This window comes from Lolium rigidum, chromosome 6 (assembly GCF_022539505.1).
Source record: "Lolium rigidum isolate FL_2022 chromosome 6, APGP_CSIRO_Lrig_0.1, whole genome shotgun sequence".
Classification (NCBI taxonomy): Eukaryota; Viridiplantae; Streptophyta; class Magnoliopsida; order Poales; family Poaceae; genus Lolium; species Lolium rigidum.
The window spans coordinates 308,024,080-308,044,064 of NC_061513.1; the positions used below are offsets into that span (position 1 = coordinate 308,024,080).

At 44.3% G+C, this 19,985-nt stretch overlaps 2 protein-coding genes across 2 annotated transcripts; one reads left to right on the forward strand and one right to left on the reverse strand.

Moving 5' to 3' along the window:
• The first annotated feature begins 1,698 nt into the window (after positions 1-1,698).
• Positions 1,699-3,260, forward strand: LOC124659197 (transcription factor bHLH113-like). The gene is made up of 5 exons (XM_047197131.1): positions 1,699-2,169; positions 2,280-2,384; positions 2,495-2,560; positions 2,758-2,823; positions 2,964-3,260. Exons 1-5 carry the CDS (start codon positions 1,699-1,701, stop codon positions 3,066-3,068), a joined length of 813 nt encoding a protein of 270 aa, XP_047053087.1. The 3' UTR covers positions 3,069-3,260.
• A 4,719-nt stretch (positions 3,261-7,979) lies between these two features.
• Positions 7,980-12,118, reverse strand: LOC124667650 (putative AC transposase). The gene is made up of 3 exons (XM_047204913.1): positions 11,941-12,118; positions 9,182-10,158; positions 7,980-9,098 (listed from the first exon to the last, which is right to left on the reverse strand). Exons 1-3 carry the CDS (start codon positions 12,110-12,112, stop codon positions 8,199-8,201), a joined length of 2,049 nt encoding a protein of 682 aa, XP_047060869.1. The 5' UTR covers positions 12,113-12,118; the 3' UTR covers positions 7,980-8,198.
• Between the last annotated feature and the right edge of the window lie 7,867 nt (positions 12,119-19,985).

The window sequence follows — 19,985 nt, forward strand, 5'->3', positions numbered from 1 at the left end:
TCTGGAGCTGTACAGCCATTAGAGAATTCAGATAAGAGAGAAATCAATAGATAGTTCAGATAAGAAATCCACACTAAAAAATTGACCTGCAAATGCTTTGCTGCTTGAAGCAGCAGCCATATAACCCCATGCATTTACCTGATCAACAAGGAATAGTACAGGCGTGCAGTAGTTGTTTACGCAAACCGAGTATATATGTATAATTGTATACGTACTTGTGTTATCCTGGAGATGCCTTAATATAGTACATGTACGTTGTCTCTGATGTGTATTTCTACAGCGAGATGCACGGGGAGGAGCTCCATCTGGTAGGTAGTGTCGGGTATGTAGGTGCTGCACGACTGCGTCGCACGTCCAGGCTTATCAGTCTACTCAAGGAGGGGTTTGTTTATGTGCTTGCAATAAGTGTGACACTTGCACTGTTGAGCTCTGCTAGCTAAGCCATGTGAAGCTTTGAAAGGTCACTGCAAGGACTAATTTAATTAGGGAGCATTAGCCACGTACAGGGTATTTACCGTGTTGACGTGAGTGCACGTCGAAGCTGGAGGAGATCCTGATCTGTGTGCGATGTCCATGGAGTTCATCTACACATCACCCGGCACAAGATATTCTGCAAGGTACGTGTGTGTGTAACAAACTATTTTCCATGTGCGTAAGATATGCATGGAAGCTTCGGTTCAGTTCACTGCAATTGGTTTGGAGAGCATGTATACGTAGTCACATGGTTTTGCAAATTCTGAAACGAACCGTCGCGTGCAACCATTGGTGATCTGTGTTGGTCGTTGATGTAGTCAAATGGTTTTTCCTGTCCATGGGAAGTTACAGTGAAAACAAGGTACTATCATCCGCTGCCATAGGAAGTAGTCTGATAGTAATCTTGTTTCCACTGTAACCATTGGTGTTAACAATACACTATCAAACCTGAGGAACATTTGCTGTTGTGAAACCTACATATATAAGAAACATGTACCCTCATACTCATACACGTACGGCTGATCAGTTGTAATCCTAGAGAAATTATTTAAGTTACCCAACATTACTAGCTAGCCATGGCAATGGAAGTTGAGAAACGCATTTATGGAAGAATGCCATCTCAGCTCATTGTTTACATTACAGTTTCCCAGCTCGCATGCTTCTACTCACATCATGCATGCTAAGCTTGAATAAAATACAACAAGTTTGTCACAATGTTATCACCACCTAGCTCCTCCCTTGTTTAACTAATGTAAACAAGAATCAACTTGGCTTTGAATGCCACGTGAAGAGAGCCCGGATGTGGAGGAGTTGTAAATTATGTGGCTTTCTCTTCCATTGGAACATGGGGGATTTTAATTCCACTTCTGCTTAATCACCTTATTTAGCTGACCATAGCAAGCAATTAATCATGGATGTATGCGGCTTGTCATCCACTGATGTCTCTCTCCTAGCACTTTACCCTATATTCCACTGACAGCTCAAAACCTCACTAGAATATGGCACACCTTGCTGGCTCATTAAGCTTTGCATACTACCACCTACTTGATTAAGGAACCCCTCACTCTATATAAGTAGCCGCATGCTTGCACGTCTCATGCATTAACAGAACTAGCTAGCTGCCAAGAGTTGTCCTAAACCCTAGCTAGCTAACTAGTTCCCCATCACCAGTAGCTTGATCTCGCCTAGGTAGGACACAGTCACACAGTGCTACCTGCCTAGCCGATGGCAAGCAAGCGGGCCACCACACGGGATCTCCGGACGATGTACGATGACGAGCCCTCCATGTCCCTGGAGCTCTTCGGCTACCACGGCGTGGTCGTCGACGGTGATGACGACGACACTGCCACTGCCCTGCCCCAGCTCGCCTTTGTCGACAACTTCAAAGGCGGGTGTGGGTCTTCAGCCGACTACTACAGCTGGGCATACAATGCCTCGGTTGGAACTTCGGGTGCCTGCTCCAGCTCCAGCTCGTCGGTGCTCAGCTTTGAGCATGCCGGCGGTGTCGGTCATCATCTGGCTTATAACGCTGGGGCAGGTGATGATGACTGCACGCTCTGGATGGACGGCATGGCCGACCAGCACTGTCCAGCCAAGTTTGGGTTTGTGAACCCAGGGTCGGCCGATGTTGGCCCAGAAATCCAGGAGAGCAACATCAAGCCGCCAGCCAAGGCGTCCCAGAAGCGTTTGTGCTCGGTAAGCGCCTACTTCTAATCACTCACTGCATCACGATCTGCTTGTAGCAAGACAGAAATTAAGCATGGAATTGGAGCGAATAATAATGTGATCTGTGTGCATACGTGAAGGGCGGTGAGACGCAAACCGTGGCTAAGAAGCAGTGTGGAGGAGGCAGGAAGAGCAAGGCCAAAGTTGCCCCTACCAAGGGGGATCCTCAAAGCGCTGTTGCAAAGGTATAATTAGCATGAGTTGGTTTCTCCCTATTATTGAGCAAGATTCATTGTGCAGTGAGATAACTGTTTGGATAAGACCAAACTAATCCAAGGCACTTGGTCATATACAGGTCCGAAGAGAGCGCATCAGTGAGAGGCTCAAAGTTCTGCAGGATCTTGTTCCCAATGGCACGAAGGTGCGTCTATCATGATTTCTTCCCATGCATACCACGAACCTGCTTCAGTGCAATTTTTTCGTCAAAATGGCCTGGTTGTTACTCCCTCCGGTCTCTTTTAATTGACTCGGATTTAGTACAACTTTGTACTAAATTTGAGTCAATTAAAAAAGAACGGAGGGAGTAGTTGTTAATTTGGATGGAATCAACTCCTGTAGGTGGACATGGTCACCATGCTAGAGAAGGCAATCAATTATGTCAAGTTTCTGCAGCTGCAAGTCAAGGTATGCGGCGGTCGATCATAAATACGACCACTCTTTCTACACAATTCACTTTAATATTAACTATATTCTGGTTCATGTAAAAAATACTAGTCTGGTGTATGATCCGTAATTTATAACCCAGCTTGTGCATATTTGTGCAGGTGTTGGCGACCGATGAGTTCTGGCCGGTGCAAGGAGGGAAAGCCCCGGAGCTGTCTCAAGTGAAGGACGCCCTGGACGCTATCCTGTCTCAGAATCAATCTTAGGCTATGCATCCATGTCAAGTTTTTGCCAAGTTTTAGTTGATCTTGGCGCATGTAAGAAACAAAAGAGAGCACAAGCTCTGTAAACATACATGGCAGTCGATCTTGGAGCTGGGAACTAGTCATAATGGATCATGCTTTTGCTTCAGCTTTTTTTATAGATCAATTCTTCTTGTTTTGTGAATTAGAGACTAGAGTTCTCACCACTGTATTTAGCACAATAAAACATTAACAAATAAATTTGTTTTCACAAGGCAAGAAGAGATGATGTTTTCAATGAAGCGCCCAATCCTCTGTTCCTTTTTATTAGATTTATTTTTCTAGGTAAATCCTGAATTGTTTGGTGTATTTACTTTCCGAATTATACTTGAACAAGTGCCTTGGTCACCATGCAAATAAATACACCTAAATAAAATAAAATGGAAGGAGTATGAAGGGATTCTTATTGACATCAAAATATGTACTTCCTTGGATCCAAATTAATTAACTTAACTTCATCTAGATACGGCGCATTTGGTGACTAAATACATTTATATCTAGACAATCATATGGACGGTGGTACAAGTATGCATGAGGGATTCTTATTGACATCAAAATATGTACTTCCTTGGATCCAAATTAATTAACTTAAACTTCATCTAGATACGGCGCATTTGGTGACTAAATACATTTATATCTAGACAATCATATGGACGGTGGTACAAGTATGCATGCATGGTAGCGAAAATCTTACTGGTAGTTTTTCTCTGTTTTTTTCACTGGGTCTAGATCTAGATTGACGGATATTTGTCAATGATATTATTTACAGGACAAAGTAAATCACCATAACTCCTCAAGTATATATGAGCCTTCATATCCCTGCAATTTGTCTAAGGAAACGCAAACAAAAGATGCTGTTTATCAAAAGATTAGTGAAAGCTGGACAACTTTCCAGGCTCAACGAGATACATCAAGTGTCAAGGTTCCCAGTCTAAACGATTGTGTTTGTGCGTTTATGGTGTACCTGGTATCTGTAAATAAGAGAAGTTGTTTTTTCTTGAATCAGTATTGTAAAATCATCCATTAAGTCATGTACTTACAAAAGGAAACCTTACTGAGATCAAAACACTTATTAATTAGTTGCCTTTTGGGCGGTGGAACAAGCACGAATGCATGATCGTGCAAGTCTCATTTTTTTCCCTCTTCTTTCACCGGGTCCAGATCGAGATTGACAATTATTTGTCAGGGATCTTACTGAAGAACAAGATAAATCAAAGCAAAAATATAGAATCCAGGAGCATATACCTCTGCCAACTACGGACTTTCTTCTACAAACATTGATAGCGTCGCGTCACCAATCGGAGATCATGCAGCTGCTTGTGTTTTTCTCCGAGTCAAACAGTTTTATAATCCTACTCGAATTAATTGCAGTTAGTGCGTGATTAGAGGAGGCTGAAGACAACTCGTTGCTTCCTTGCTCATATAAGAACGCTGATGTATTTCAGTGAGACGGAGAACAACTTGGCAACAGAGAAACATGTTATCGAAAAAATGTTGCTCCGATCTCACCCATCACTTGAGACGAACTGTGAACTGGCATTTCATGCGGTCAGCCGTCACCTTGTAAAAAATTTGCAAGCATTTGTGAGGAGATTATAAGACTAAACTTCATTTTTGTGTCGATGAGTCATGCATTGTTTTCACATTTTACCCCATTCATCAAGTTTTCCAATGCCAACAGCTCGGACCCACTTGCCATACACATTGGATGCCACTTCACGAACTATAAAAAACATTATCAAAAATCTAAAAGAACATATCCAGCTCATTTTATCTCTGAATAAAAGTAATTTCATTTTTTTTGGTTTACTAACATTGATAGCTCCGTGTCATTAAGTGGAGTAGTAGTTTTGTAATGATACTAGAATTAATTGCAGTTACTGTGTGGTTAGAGGGGGGTTTGAGGACAACTCCTTTTGCTCATCCTAGAATGCTCGAGTTCAGTGTAGTGGAGACACAATATGTCAACAAAAATTGCTTTTGCTGAAAACAATGTTATCTAACTCCACCATCATTTGAGACGAACTGTGAACTGTAATTTCTTGTGTCAGGTGTCACTTCATAAAATTTGCGACGGAACTTGCTAAATAAATATATGAGCCAATTTCAGTCAGAGGCTAGTGTCAGAATGGGAAAGGCTGGTTAAATGGGGTAAAATGTAGAGTAATGCACAGGTAGATGGTAAAAAGAGGAAAAACTTAAATGGGGGTAATCTTTAACAGTAGGCACAAACAGGGATTGAGAAGTGGAACTTACTCAGAATATATAGGTAGAGATTTTCTTTCCCCTTCCCTGTGGGAATCAAATTGTGTTTATGCGAATTTTCTGCATTACCAATGATCCCAAGACATCTTTTTTTCTTAAGCTTCAAAAAAGCTGATCACTAAAATAATTGAAGTACTGGATGAAGAAAGTTGAGAACTGAATGAAGGAAGCATCCGGTATGATATCATAAATGAACACAACTTGCTGAAAAAGGGCAAACAAATTGCCGATCCAATCTGGCCTTCATCTGAGAATGAACAGAAAACCGAAACTATAAGCGGTTAATTGTCAATATGTAAAGTTCGTGCAAGAATGAGGGGAATACGTGCAGGTAACAATGACGATATTTATCTTGTCGATCACATGGATCTGAGATAATTAAAATGCTGGATCAAGAAACTTGAGAACTGAATGGAGAGTCCGAGCAAAAAATCGTAGTGACTAATAGTGTCATGAAATTCTTCTGAATAAAAGAAAGAGATTGTAGCTGACCATCACACTGCATTAAGTGCGCGATAACACATCGCCAGATGCTTGACATGTGGAACCTGACTGTCATTAGCATCTTCACCAAATCATCTATCAGAAGATAATCGATATGATTACGATAAAACATTGTTGTTAAGACCCTGTCAATCCCTAACCAATGCAATAATGGCCAGGAAGGCAGGAAATGATGCAGGGAGATGCTGTGTCATGCACTGGTCGGTGTCTTGAATGCAGAGGAGAAAAAACAGTGAGAGCATGTGGTCCTAAGATCTAGAGATTTTTAGGTTCCAGTCGTGCAAAACCAAGGTCACATCACAGTTTCGACCATGTGAGAACTCCATTACTTTAGTTGTTGACAATTGGTACAGTGCCATATATTCTATGAGCTAAACAAGTCAGAATGAAGATAAAGTATAGTTGCTTGATAGCACATTAGTAGTATTCAGCTCATGAATCAACGCCAACACGGCAACACTGTACCATGATTTGTTTCCTTCCCCAGAAATATATGAAGTCTCAAGTATGGCCATGAAGCTCGAAATATTACAGAACCGTTTTGGCCTCCTCTAGTCTCTGAGGTGGCCAATTCCGGATCTCCACCGGCGTTGGTCCCCTCTCCTTCAGATTGCCGCTCCGGTGGAAGGAGGGATGAGCGACCTCATTTCTCTGTTCTGGTCTAGTGTCCAGATTAGGGTTTGTTCGTTGTGGTGTGTTGTTGTTGGGGTGGTGGGAGCGGCTCACAAGCAAATAAATCTGCCTTAACTTTACTCCACATCGGCGTCTTAGAGTTGATGGCAACGTGTGCTTGTCGACCATTTAAATTGACGGCTTGATATTCTCATCGTTCTTCAGATCTGGCGAGATTAGTTTCACAGCGTTTCGTTGGCGTTCCTCTTAATCCATGGCGGCCGCTTGAGGCATGGCGAGGTGGATGCTCTTGAGCGATGATGTAGGTCCAAAGGTAATGGATCTACGGAGGCATCCCCTGGTTGGCGTGGCACAATGACATGTGCTAGCAGCAGCATGTTCATCGGCTCACAAAACCTCCTTGGTGATGGTGCCTTTTTGGATCTGACAATGGTGGAGGCTCGGCGTCTCTTTCAACATGTGTCTAGGCAGCTTGGAGTTTGGCGGCAGCCATTGGCTTCGGCGAGTCTAGGAAACTATAGGGATGGTTCTATGTTTTTCTATCCTTTAGGGTTCTATCTACAAAGTTTTCAATACAATTGTATTGTTATGGTATGTCTAGTTACCAAGTTTGTATGTAACTTTTATCTATTAATGAAATAGGCCATTTCTCTCAAAAAATACACACCATATAACATGAATACTTAAGAACTTCGAATATGTTAAAATAACACTTTAGGGGGACTCGGAAGTCAGAAAGACATAATACTGGCAGTGTGAAAAAAAATACAGTAAGATTTGTGCTTCTGGGGTTCTACAGCACGGTCATGCCAGTGAATCCCAAAGAATCAGTAAACATGGGGTGTGTCCTTTGTATGTTTCGGTGAGCATGGCAGTGGATTCTGTACTTCTGTACTTCCGCGGGATCACATTCCAGCAGAATAAAATCTACAGATTCTTGCACACCATCTAGTTATGCATGCATTATTCTCACTTCTCAGTTCCATTCCCATGTGACTCTCGAGCATAGATCTTAAATTAAAACCACCAGGATCGCCAATTCATGGAGCTCCATATCATTAAAATTTTGATTGAGCTAGGCCAAGGACGTGAGGGGCATTACCTGCCTCCAAACTTTGAGTTGCTTTCTCTTCCGTCTGCAACAAAAAATAATCAATAAAATCACATGAATTTAATGCGCATAAGAGAAGATGCTCATCTATTAGTTACACATCCTTTTCGTTGGCATCAACATTGAATAAGAAACATATATTAACATTGATATAATTTCAGACTTGACTCTAGTATTTAGTGATTTTCCAATCACATCATGTATGGCCACATTCTGTACTCTGTGTACTGGTGCAGTAATAATACTGCAATAACAGAAAAAACTGAAGCGAACTGCCTACAGAATTACATCATTATAGAGCCAATGGTAGCAAAGGGACTCCTGATCACATGAAAGGAACATGTAACTCACAGCACCAAGCGAACCTAAATTGCATTGTTTCTCCTCATTACCATGACTCCAAGGTTCTTAAATGTCATGATTCCAAAATTACAAGCTGTTTGGCATATAGTTTTGACTATGAGACTATATGCGAAGATCACTACAAACCTGTCAATGAACTATTTACATGAGAACCAAAGACAAATATAACAGAGGCCGCTGAACTAATCTAGAACTCTGAATTTCGAACACTTCATTCATCAAGAAGAAACCAGACCATCTACAGCATCAGGAGCGGTAGCAGATTCGATTAATCTCTCGAAATCAATAATGGTCGACTGAAAATTGAACTGATACCCACTCTGCATCCATGATTTTATACACATTGTAGCCTGCATGCTACTGAGAGGAAGGCAGTACTGCTGCTTGTGGATACTGTCCCCTTTGCTTGTGAACAGTTCTTCAGGATCCAATGAGGTCCCTTGGATTGCCAGGAAATCACGGGCCATCAAAGAGAGCCGTGGGTAACGGGAGGAGTGCCCCCTCCACCATTCAAGAGCATCAGTGGAAATTGGTGCAGGGGGCTCGGCGAGATACTGAGTAAGCTCATCAGCGGCAGTGCTCATGCTCACACGGCGGCGTTTACGAATAATCTCTTCAGCAAAGGAGAATGCTCCACCATCATCAGCGCTGTCTTGGATGCTGTAGCCATTTCCAGCAGCTTGGAAGATGCTGCTGTAGTCTCTCACAAAATGGTCCCTTGCATCCTCCAAGTTGCTCGGGGAGTTGAGGGCGTCAGGGATGAGCTCTCCTTTGATCCTTGGATCAAGAATTGCAGCTGTGAAGGTGTAGATGTTGTAAGCTTGAGATGTGAAGTCAAGAGCTGTCTTGGACATGTCTCTGGCAATGTTTTCAAATAATTTTTGGTGGCTGCTGTTATGACAAATATTGATCAACTCAAAGACATGGTCCATGAAGAAGAACACTAGGCCAACTGTTGGTAATTTGCAAGTGCAAAGGTTGGTCGTAGTTTTATAAAATGGCTCAAGGTATGAGTGCAATGAATTGACCACTGACTTCTCCTCAGCGCTCAGAACCCAGTCCCTTGGTCCAAATATGTCTTCAAATTTCTTGATGGTGTTATCCATCGCATTAGGGGCCTACAGGAAAAAGGTTTAAATGGTGAAAAATAGAACTATCAACCATGATGGAAAATGGGATGCGGGTATGGACTGTGCAGTACCTTCTTTACTACATCAAGCATATTATAATTGCCATTCCAAGTTATCGAATGATCAAATGGGAGTTTCCACGAGCCCTCTTGGTAAACTTCAGCCCAGTGCTTAAAATCCTCCATCATCTCCGGGCTCGAATTGGTCTCGAGAATAAACGCACGGGTCTTGTACAAAAGTGACTTCACATGTTTCAGGCCATCTTCTATGATGATCTCCAACGTCCTCGCAGCACAGGGGATGTAGCAGAAGGGGAGCTTACGGGACTCGAGCTCCCGCCTGAGCTCGTGACAGGCATGGATCGCATGTTGGCTGTTATTATGTGTGCACGCAAGGATCTTCAAATCAATGTTAAATTCCCGCAAGACAGTCAGCAGAACACGCAGAACCTCGGCCCCGGTGCACTGGTACCGAATCTGGCACACGTCAAGCAGGACTTTCTGCGAGACCCAGCTTTCATCAATCCATTGACACTTGACAGACAGGTACACTATCTGCTCGTAAGAGGTCCAGAAGTCGAGCGCGATGGAGAGCCGGGACCGGACACGCTGCAGCGACGCCTTGACGTCCTCCTTCATGCTCTTGAACACCTGGAGGGTGATCTCCTGAGCCTTCTCCTTGGGCCAAAGCCTGACGGCAGGGCTCAGATACCTGCAACTGTCAGCGAACGCGCTGTCCTCTAGGGCGGAGGGCGGAAAGGAGGAGCTGATGAGCCACCGGAGAAGCAACCAGTTGACGTAGTCGACATCGACAGCCGGCTTCGGTTTAGGCTGCGCACGAAGAACTTTTGGTTGCGCCTGGGCCTGAACCTGAACCTGGACTTGAGGCTGTTGCGGCTGCGCGTGCGGTCGAGCTCGCATCGGAGGGTGATGTTTCTTGTTCCTCGCGAACATGCTGGCAATGGTGCTCTGGGTAGGGTCACCTTGAAATTGATCGGCGAGCTGGTCGTATCCGGGGTGCCGGTTGTTCAGATGCTTCCCCAGATTCCCTGTAACACAACAGCGCAGCACATTACCACTGGATGTACATCTAAGTTCACTGCTCGCAGTTCAGAGAGTACAAACAAAACAGCTGCTGAATTCTGCAGCGAACATGTTTAAGTCACGGAACAAATGTGCATACTAGGAGTTGTAAGCTTTTTAGTTCTGAAAATTCAAAAAAGTTTGGGTTTTGATGTGTGCTCGATTTTACCGATGGCGGTGGTGAGGCAGTACAAACTAATTAAACAGCTACCTAATTCGCAAAAGAAATTAAACAGCTACCGAATTCTGCACCGAACACGTATTAATCAAGGAACAAATGCGTATACTAGGGGGCATTGTTCTTGGTAAGCTAAGGTTCTGAAAATGCAACCAAAAGAGGCTGGGGTTTTTTTTTTCTTTTGAATTGGAACACTACGATTCCATTACTCACTGGACGCAGCAAAATCGCTGGCCAGAACAGCACTTACAGCAGATGGGGCAGCCTCAGCTAAATAAACGAACGAGTCTGGCTCGCTTGAGGCGCCCAAAGCAGCCAGTTCATGAGCTGCCTTGTTACATGCCCGAGGGCTGAAACTACTCATACAGGAATGGAAATTTAAGCGCATAAAAGCCCTAGCGTCCTTAAAGATAGCACCAGCAGCCGTGCGATCAAATCTGTTTGTGGACATGGCTTCGGTTAGAATGGTTGAGTCAGTTTCGATATGAATCCTCGTCATGCCCCAAGCCGCAGTGGCATGCAAAGCATGCAGACATGCCTCTGCTTCAGCCCGAAGAGGATCACGAATGTTTCTCAGGTATCCATACCCCGACCCGCAAACATCTCCATCAGCGTCACGGGCAATGAAGCCCCAGCCACCATGATTAGTTCCCGGGAAATAGGCGCCATCAGTATTGATTTTAATGGTGTCCTCCGTAGGCCTGGTCCATTGAACCGCTTGTTTAGCCTGCACACAGGTGCCCTTGAGATAGAATTCCTTTGAGTCATTGACCCAGTGGCGCACAGTCGTACACACCTCATTAGCCAAGCGTGCCTTGTCACAGGCATTCACCTTGTTCCTAGCACTCCACCACTGCCAACACAGGATCAGGGCACGGAGTTTTTGTTCAATGTTCAATTCAAGGATGGCCCAGACAACTTCTCTGGCATTTGCACATCCGCGGAGGCTGAGCCGAATGTCCTCAAGCTCAAGAGTCCTCCAGCAAGCTTTCATCACCTTGCAGTTGAGGAAGGTTTGGGCACCCACTTCATCGCTTCTTTGACACATCGGGCAGATGGTCTCAAGCTCAATACCCCTCCTATTGATGTTCATTGGCAGCGGTAGACTATCATGAGCAAGTCGCCAGGCAAACTGTTGACTTTCATAAGGCAAGGCAGAGCCCAGATCCTTTCCCAAATGGGGTCTGATTGGCTTGATTCCTTAGGCAGGCCAGAGGACGCACGAGTGCAGGCAACATGGAGCTTATATGCCGACTTCACCGAGAACAAAAAAGGCTGCTGAATTCTGCAGCGAACATGTTTAAGTCACGAAACAAATGTGCATACGAGGAGTTGTAAGCTTTTTAGTTCTGAAAATTCAAAAAAGTTTGGGTTTTGATGTGTGCTCGATTTTACCGATGGCGGTGGTGAGGCAGTACAAACTAATTAAACAGCTACCTAATTCAAAAACAAAAACAGCTACCGAATTCTGCAGCGAATACTAATCAAAGTAACAAATGCGCATACTATATTAAGGTTCTGAAAATGCAACCAAAAGAGACTGGGTTTCTTGATATGTGCAGAGTTTTACCGGTGGCGGTGGTGAGGCAGTAGCTCTTGCCGCAGAGCGTGCAGGCGCGGCTCTTGCCGTCGGGCGCCGTCTCGAAGAAGGTGAGGTAGAGGGACTTCATCGTCTTCTTCTTCTTGGGCTTGCCCCCCTCCATGCCGTCGCCGGCGACCGGCAGGGGAGTCATGTCAGCCATCCCGGTCGACGGAGCTCGATCGGGAATGTGAGCAGAGCGCGCGTGGGTGAGGAGCGAGCGAACGAGCCGATGGATCGGTAGCGGCGGCGGGGAGCCGAGCCGGCAGAGAGGGAAGGGGGTTTGGGAGGCGGAGCCGAGGAGCGGGGAGGCGAGCCGGCGCCGGCGCCGATCGGGACGGGGGTGGAGGGGAGCGAGGCTGGCTCGCAGCTAGGGTTTGCTTGGGTCCGAGACTCCGAGCTCGAGTTTTGGGTTGGGTCCGGCTCGATCGCCAGCCGGCTTCCTTTCTTCTTTGGGGAGCCAGTCTGCTAGTGGTGCGAGCTGCAGCTAATACTGTGTGTGTGTGTTTTTTTTTTGTTTCTTTTTCTTTGAGGGGCAGATTTAGAAAGCCAAAAACTGTGGTGGGAAAAAAAGCATACGATCGAAATTTTCATACTCCCTCAATTCAAATTAATTGACTCATCTTTATCTAGATATATATCTAGACGTGTTTGTTGACTAGATGCATATGTATCTAGATAAAGTTGAGTCAATTAATATAAATTAGAGGAAATACTCAATATATTTTTTGAAGGAGGATGTCATAATGACCACAACGATTAGAACCCCCACAAACATGGTTCTTTAATTGTACGCTCTGTGAGTATCCGAAGAGCTCAAATATGCAACGAAGTTGTGACCGAAATATTTTATGAGGTATATCCATTGTCTTGCCAAGAATTTAAGAAATACAATAGGTACGCATTTGGTCAGCTTAGGTCTAGAAATCAAAAAAGTTAACTTCATGTAAATGTTAAGTGGCCTCCAAAGAAAACCATTGTCGGAATTGTTACATATACAAAGCGTGTATAGATGCCCACTTAATTGGTGGTTTTCCTCCATGTTTTCAATCATATATTTACTTGGCATCTTTTCCTTTATTTTTACAAACCAAAAGAATAAGATGAGCAAGCGAGCAGCCTTGCGGCATTTAATGAAGAAGAAGATTTGATATCTCAAAAAAGATTTGAGACAAAACTGGACCAATACCAATGTATAATAAACAGAACTAAATGGTTGATTTGGCCTGCTGGGTTTCAAGGTCAGTATGTTTCCATCAATGCCGCTCCCACTACTGTGCCAAGAGCCCATGGACTTGTTTCCACCATGCTCTCGCTACCAGGCCGACAGCCTATCCATGTTGCTTCCTTGATAGGCCTGGAGAGAGCGTGTGAATCCAATGCCATCACAGCATCCCATCAGATTCTCCACAAAAAAAAAACACAGCATCCCATCCCCTCCCTCAAAAGGTCGAAGGCTATTGGATGCGTCGGGCAGAAATAAGATTCCAATGGTCCGCCTCAAACTGATTTTCTGTCGGGTGCATAGGTTGTCCGGTCTTTTTAGGAAATCCCTAATCCACAGGAAGTGTGGTGGGCGTGTCAGACGTGAGTCGTTGCAGATTTTTGGTGGGACATACCTGTCATAGACACAACCATTGATAATCATATTTTCTTAATGGCGCCACGGTTCCTGGGGCGGTAACCATTGGCATTGCGCCTCATCATTAGTGCACCGCTTCTTCGGTGCATTTCTCCCCTGCTTCTGTTGGATAATTAGGTACAATTTTCATGATTAATTCCAGAATATTAAGCATGACGACAGTAACTACTAACATGTGAAACTCGAACATACTAGATGCAGTGATCAACATGAACGAGTAGCGAGCAAACGAGTACAACATCCATCGCTAAACGGATCGAGATATGTCGCACGTACCGATCCGGTGGAGGTGTCGGTGAAGGTGTAGCGGACGATGTTGCAGACAGTAACGTTGTTGATGACAACGTTGTTGATGACGGGGACGACGGGTCGTAGTAGACGGCGTTGAAGACGGCGGTAGGCAGCACCGCCCGACTTGGACGGAAGGCGACCCGTGATGAAGAGCTTGACCGGTCGCGCGGAGCGCTTCCCAAAACCCTACTCCGCCCTCTCCCGTACAGGATCGCAAGGACGAGCGGTTCCGGAGACTCGCTCTCCCGTTCGCCGATGCACGTCGGCGCGCGGGATGGAGTAGGCTACGATGGCGGCGCAAGCGAAGAGAGGTGGAAACCCTAACTCGTGTATTCAGTATGTTTCTGCGGTAGCCGGGCAAGAGATTATATAGGCTCAGAAAACCCTAGGCAACGTGGGCCACGCCCACGTCGCACGAACGTTTTGAGTCGGTTACAGATAGCCCACGATCCGGGAGCGACCCGAACCGACTAACTGCGACGCGTCCGTCTAGGACTCTGTTCGTTTTCCTGAGCTGCAAAAAGTAAGGAAAGTCTCGGCTCGAGGCTCAATCCACTCACCACGAGCGCGGCGCGCGCGTCGTGTCGAGCGAGCGAGGAGGAGGAGGAGCGCGCGCGTGTAGCACTCCTTTTCTCACTCACTTACTAGTGGTGGAACAACCCACCTTATAAGGTGGTCTAACTTCCTCCCAACTTTCCATGTGGGACTAAACTTCTCACCTCTTGCCACTCCCTAGTGAGCTGCCAACAACTTGGGCTCAAACTCACAAGGCTTCCACTATGTGGGCTTTGAGATTTATAGGAAAATCTGAAATCTAGTATGGGCCATTAAGTGTAGGCCCAATATTTCAACAATTCCCCACCAGATCTCAAATCCCCATTTAGAGATTTACCAATACTCACTGTTTGTTTATATACCAGTGTTTCAGCGGAGACTGTTAAGTTGAACTTTCGCCTAGAACCTTAAGCTACATCCATTCACACTTGAACAATGAACTAAGCCTTGAATTGCAAGTTTTGCGTGAACAGGGTTTCACTCAAAGTCATGACCAGTACATGGCTGCCAGTAGCCTACCCCGCGGGTGAAGCATATGCGTCATACTTCGTGGTCTCTTCATGAGTTTACTAGAGAAAACCCAAATCTCATAGATTGCAACGTTTAACAATCGGACTCATATAGGTGTGTTATTTCAAGAATGCTCTGTAGGACAGCATCTTTGCTAAAATAGCCAACATAAACACATTAAGGCTTTTGCCAACCTGCCTTACTGACAATTGAGAGTTGTGCATCTTCACATAGAGAGGGTTACATAATACTCTCCTCAATTAAACCACTAGTTTGTTCTTCCCGGGTCCTAATTCACGGGATCTCCGATCACAAAGGTTGGGTTACCACTATGGTGTAACATCAACGGGTCTCAAACCCATCTCCCTCGATGCACTTTCTATCACATTACGTGATAGTCCCTTTGTAAAGGGATCTGCAGTGTCTGTTTGAATATATGTAACAGCTTATTACTCCCGAGTTTCGCAATTTCTCGACGGACTTCAAACGTCTCTTGACGTGTCTTGATGACTTCGCGTTATCCTTAGAATTGTTCACTTTGACAATTACAGTTTGATTGTCACAATTCAAAAGGATTGCCTGAACAGGTTTTTCAACCACGAGCAAGTCCATCAAGAGCTCACGCAACCATTCCGATTCAACGAGTGGTTGTGTCTAAAGCAAGTAAGTTCTGCTTCCATAGTTGACCTCGTCAATATGGTTTGCTTGCAAGATCTCCATGATACTGCGCCACCTCCAAGGTAAATACATACCCACTTGTGGCGTACGGATCAGTCGCATCCGAGATCCAATTCGAATCACTATATCCTTCAAGCACAGCTGGGTGCCCCGAATAGTGAATCCCATAACTCATTGTACCACATAGGTAGCGCATGACCCTATCAATCGCATGCCAATGATCGGTACTCGAGTTTGACATGAACCTACTCAACTTGCTAACGAGCAAAGAGATGTCCGGTCTAGTCGCGCTCGCTAAGTACATGAGTGAGCCAACAATCCGAGAGTATCTCGGTTGATCTACGGCAATCCTCCGGTTCTTGCATAATGTCACACTCGGGATCATAAGGTGTTGGAGAAGACTTGCTATCAATATAGCCGAACCGGCTCAAGATCTTCTCAACATAATGAGATTGTGTTAGAGTAATCCCACTCTCGTTCTTAATAAGCTTGATGTTCAGAATCACACCAGCTTCTCCCAGATCTTTCATATCAAAGCACTTTGACAAGAAGGACTTGACCTCGAGTATTACTTTCATGTTTGTACCAAATATCAGAATATCATCCACATACAAACATAGTATAACACCTTCGCCCCCACCATGGCGATAGTAAACGCACTTGTCGACCTCATTGACAACAAAACCTACGAAGTCAAAGTTCGTCAAACTTCTCATGCCATTGCTTAGGTGCTTGTTTCGGGCCATATAAAGATTTCAGCAACTTGCACACCTTTCTTTCTTCACCTTTTACTACAAACCCATCGAGCTGATCCATATAGATTTCCTCTTCCAACTCTCCATTAAGAAAAGTTGTCTTTACGTCCATTTGATGGACGATAAGACCATAGGAGCCAGCCATGGACAGTAGTACTCGAATGGTGGTAAGTCTAGCGACAGGTGAATAGGTGTCGAAGTAATCTTCGCCTTCTCTCTGTGTGTAGTCTTTAGCTACAAGCCGCGCCTTGTACTTCTCAATAGTACCATCAGGTCTTAGCTTCTTCTTAAACACCCATTTGCAGCCCACAGGCTTGCATCCATGGGGTCGTTCTGATAGCTCCCAAGTTCCATTAGAAAGAATCGAGTCCATCTCATTATGGACAGCTTCTTTCCAGTCATCTGCATCTGGAGATGCATATGTGATGTCTACGGGTGCTTCTATTCTTGTAGACAGTGTTGGGCCTCCAAGAGCAGAGGTTTGTAGAACAGCAGCAAGTTTCCCTTAAGTGGATCACCCAAGGTTTATCGATCTCTGGGAGGAAGAGGTCAAAGATATCCCTCTCATGCAACCCTGCAACCACAAAGCAAGAAGTCTCTTGTGTCCCCAACACACCTAATAGGTGCACTAGTTCGGCGAAAAGATAGTGAAATACAGGTGGTATGAATAAGTAGTAGCAACGGCACCAGAAAAAGTTCTTTGCCCAGGACGATAGAACAAGCAGTAGTAACGCTAGCAGTAGTAACGCAGACAGTAGTAACGCAAAGAAACAAGAAACAAGCAGCGATAGCAGTATTTAGGAACAAGGCCTAGGGATTAGACTTTCACTAGTGGACACTCTCAACTTTGATCTCATAACAGAATAGATAAATGCATACTCTACACTCTTTTGTTGGATGATGAACACATTGCGTAGGATTACACGAACCCTCAATGCCGGAGTTAACAAGCTCCACAATTCAATGTTCATATTTAAATAACCTTAGAGTGCAAGAAAGATCAATACGACTAAACCAAGTACTAACACAAGCATGCACACTCGTCACCTTCACGCTATGTAGGAGGAATAGATCACATCAATACTATCATAATGATAATTAACTCCACAATCTACAAGAGATCATGATCATAGCATATGCCAAGTACTAACACGGATGCACACATTGTCACCATTACACCGTGCAGGAGGAATAAACTACTTTAATAACATCACTAGAGTAGCACATAGATAAATTGTGATACAAAACACATTGCAATCATAAAGAGATATAAATAAGCACTTCACTACGCCATTCATAACAGTGAGTAAGTATTCCGTGAAATATAGCCTAAGAGACCCACACGGTGCACACACTCGTCACCTTTACACACGTGGGACAAGGAGTCTCCGGAGATCACATAAGTAAAACTCACTTGACTAGCATAGTGACATCTAGATTACAAGCATCATCATATGAATCTCAATCATGTAAGGCAACTCATGAGATTATTGTATTGAAGTACATAGGAGAGAGATGAACCACGTAGCTACCCGTACAGCCCCGAGCCTCGATGGAGAACTACTCCCTCCTCATGGGAGCAGCAGCGGTGATGAAGATGGCGGTGGAGATGGCAGCGGTGTCGATGGAGAAGCCTTCCGGGGGCACTTCCCCGCTCCGGCAGGGTGCCGGAACAAGACTCCTGTCCCCAGATCTTGGCTTCGCGATGGCGGCGGCTCTGGAAGGTTTTCCGTATCGTGGTTTTTCGCCTCAGGGGTTTCGCGACGGAGGCTTTAAGTAGGCGGAAGGGCGGAGTCGGAGGGCTGACGGGGGGCCCACACCATAGGGCGGTGCGGGCCCCCCTTGGCCGCGCCGCCTTGTGGTCTGGCCACCTCGTGGCCCCACTTCGTATGCTCTTCGGTCTTCTGGAAGGTTCGTGGCAAAATACGCCCCTGGGTCTTGATTTCGTCCAATTCCGAGAATATTTCGTTACTAGGATTTCTGAAACCAAAAACAGCAGAAAACAAAGAATCGGCACTTCGGCATCTCGTTAATAGGTTAGTTCCGTAAAATGCACGAATATGACATAAAGTGTGCATAAAACATGTAGGTATCATCAATAATATGGCATGGATCATAAGAAATTATCGATACGCTCGGAGACGTATCAGCATCCCCAAGCTTAGTTCTCGCTCGTCCCGAGCAGGTAAAACGATAACAAAGATAATTTCTGGAGTGACATGCCATCATAAACTTGATCATACTATTGTAAACATATGTAATAAATGCAGCGATCAAAACAATGGTAATGATATGAGTAAACAAGTGAATCATAAAGCAATGACTTTTCATGAATAGCACTTTCAAGACAAGCATCAATAAGTCTTGCATAAGAGTTAACTCATAAAGCAATAAATCAAAGTAAAGGTATTGAAACAACACAAAGGAAGATTAAGTTTCAGCGGTTGCTTTCAACTTGTAACATGTATATCTCATGGATAATTGTCAACATAGAGTAATATAACAAGTGCAATATGCAAGTATGTAGGAATCAATGCACAGTTCACACAAGTGTTTGCTTCTTGAGGTGGAGAGAGATAGGTGAACCGACTCAACATAAAAGTAAAAAGAATGGTCCTTCAAAGAGGAAAGCATCGATTGCTATATTTGTGCTAGAGCTTTTATTTTGAAAACATGAAACAATTTTGTCAATGGTAGTAATAAAGCATATGAGTTATGTAAATTATATCTTACAAGTTGCAAGCCTCATGCATAGTATACTAATAGTGCCCGCACCTTGTCCTAATTAGCTTGGACTACCGGATCATCGCAATGCACATGTTTTAACCAAGTGTCACAATGGGGTACCTCCATGCCACTCGTACAAAGGTCTAAGGAGAAAGCTCGCATTTTGGATTTCTCGCTTTTGATTATTCTCAACTTAGACATCCATACCGGACAACATGGACAACAGATAATGGACTCCTCTTTAATGCATAAGCATGTGGCAACAATTATTATTCTCATATGAGATTGAGGATATATGTCCAAAATCGAAACTTCCACCATGAATCATGGCTTTAGTTAGCGGCCCAATGTTCTTCTCTAACAATATGCATGCTCCAACCATTAAGGTGGTAGATCTCTCTTACTTCGGACAAGACGGACATGCATAGCAACTCACATGATATTCAACAAAGAATAGTTGATGGCGTCCCCAGGAACATGGTTATCGCACAACAAGCAACTTAATAAGAGATAAAGTGCATAAGTACATATTCAATACCACAATAGTTTTTAAGCTATTTGTCCCATGAGCTATATATTGCAAAGGTGAATGATGGAATTTTAAAGGTAGCACTCAAGCAATTTACTTTGGAATGGCGGATAAATACCATGTAGTAGGTAGGTATGGTGGACACAAATGGCATAGTGGTTGGCTCAAGTATTTTGGATGCATGAGAAGTATTCCCTCTCGATACAAGGTTTAGGCTAGCAAGGTTATTTGAAACAAACACAAGGATGAACTGTGCAGCAAAACTCACATAAAAGACATATTGTAAACATTATAAGATTCTACACCGTCTTCCTTGTTGTTCAAAACTCAATACTAGATATTATCTAGA

Bases quoted from the DNA above. Each gene is read 5' to 3' on its own strand.
- LOC124659197 (XM_047197131.1), top strand. From the start codon at position 1,699: ATGGCAAGCAAGCGGGCCACCACACGGGATCTCCGGACGATGTACGAT. The intron at 2,170-2,279 runs GTAAGCGCCTAC...GCATACGTGAAG, and splicing joins CCCAGAAGCGTTTGTGCTCG to GGCGGTGAGACGCAAACCGT. The intron at 2,561-2,757 runs GTGCGTCTATCA...CAACTCCTGTAG, and splicing joins TTGTTCCCAATGGCACGAAG to GTGGACATGGTCACCATGCT.
- LOC124667650 (XM_047204913.1), bottom strand. From the start codon at position 12,112: ATGGCTGACATGACTCCCCTGCCGGTCGCCGGCGACGGCATGGAGGGG. The intron at 10,159-11,940 runs GTAAAACTCTGC...GTTGTGTTACAG, and splicing joins CTGCCTCACCACCGCCACCG to GGAATCTGGGGAAGCATCTG. The intron at 9,099-9,181 runs GTACTGCACAGT...TTTTTCCTGTAG, and splicing joins TGCTTGATGTAGTAAAGAAG to GCCCCTAATGCGATGGATAA.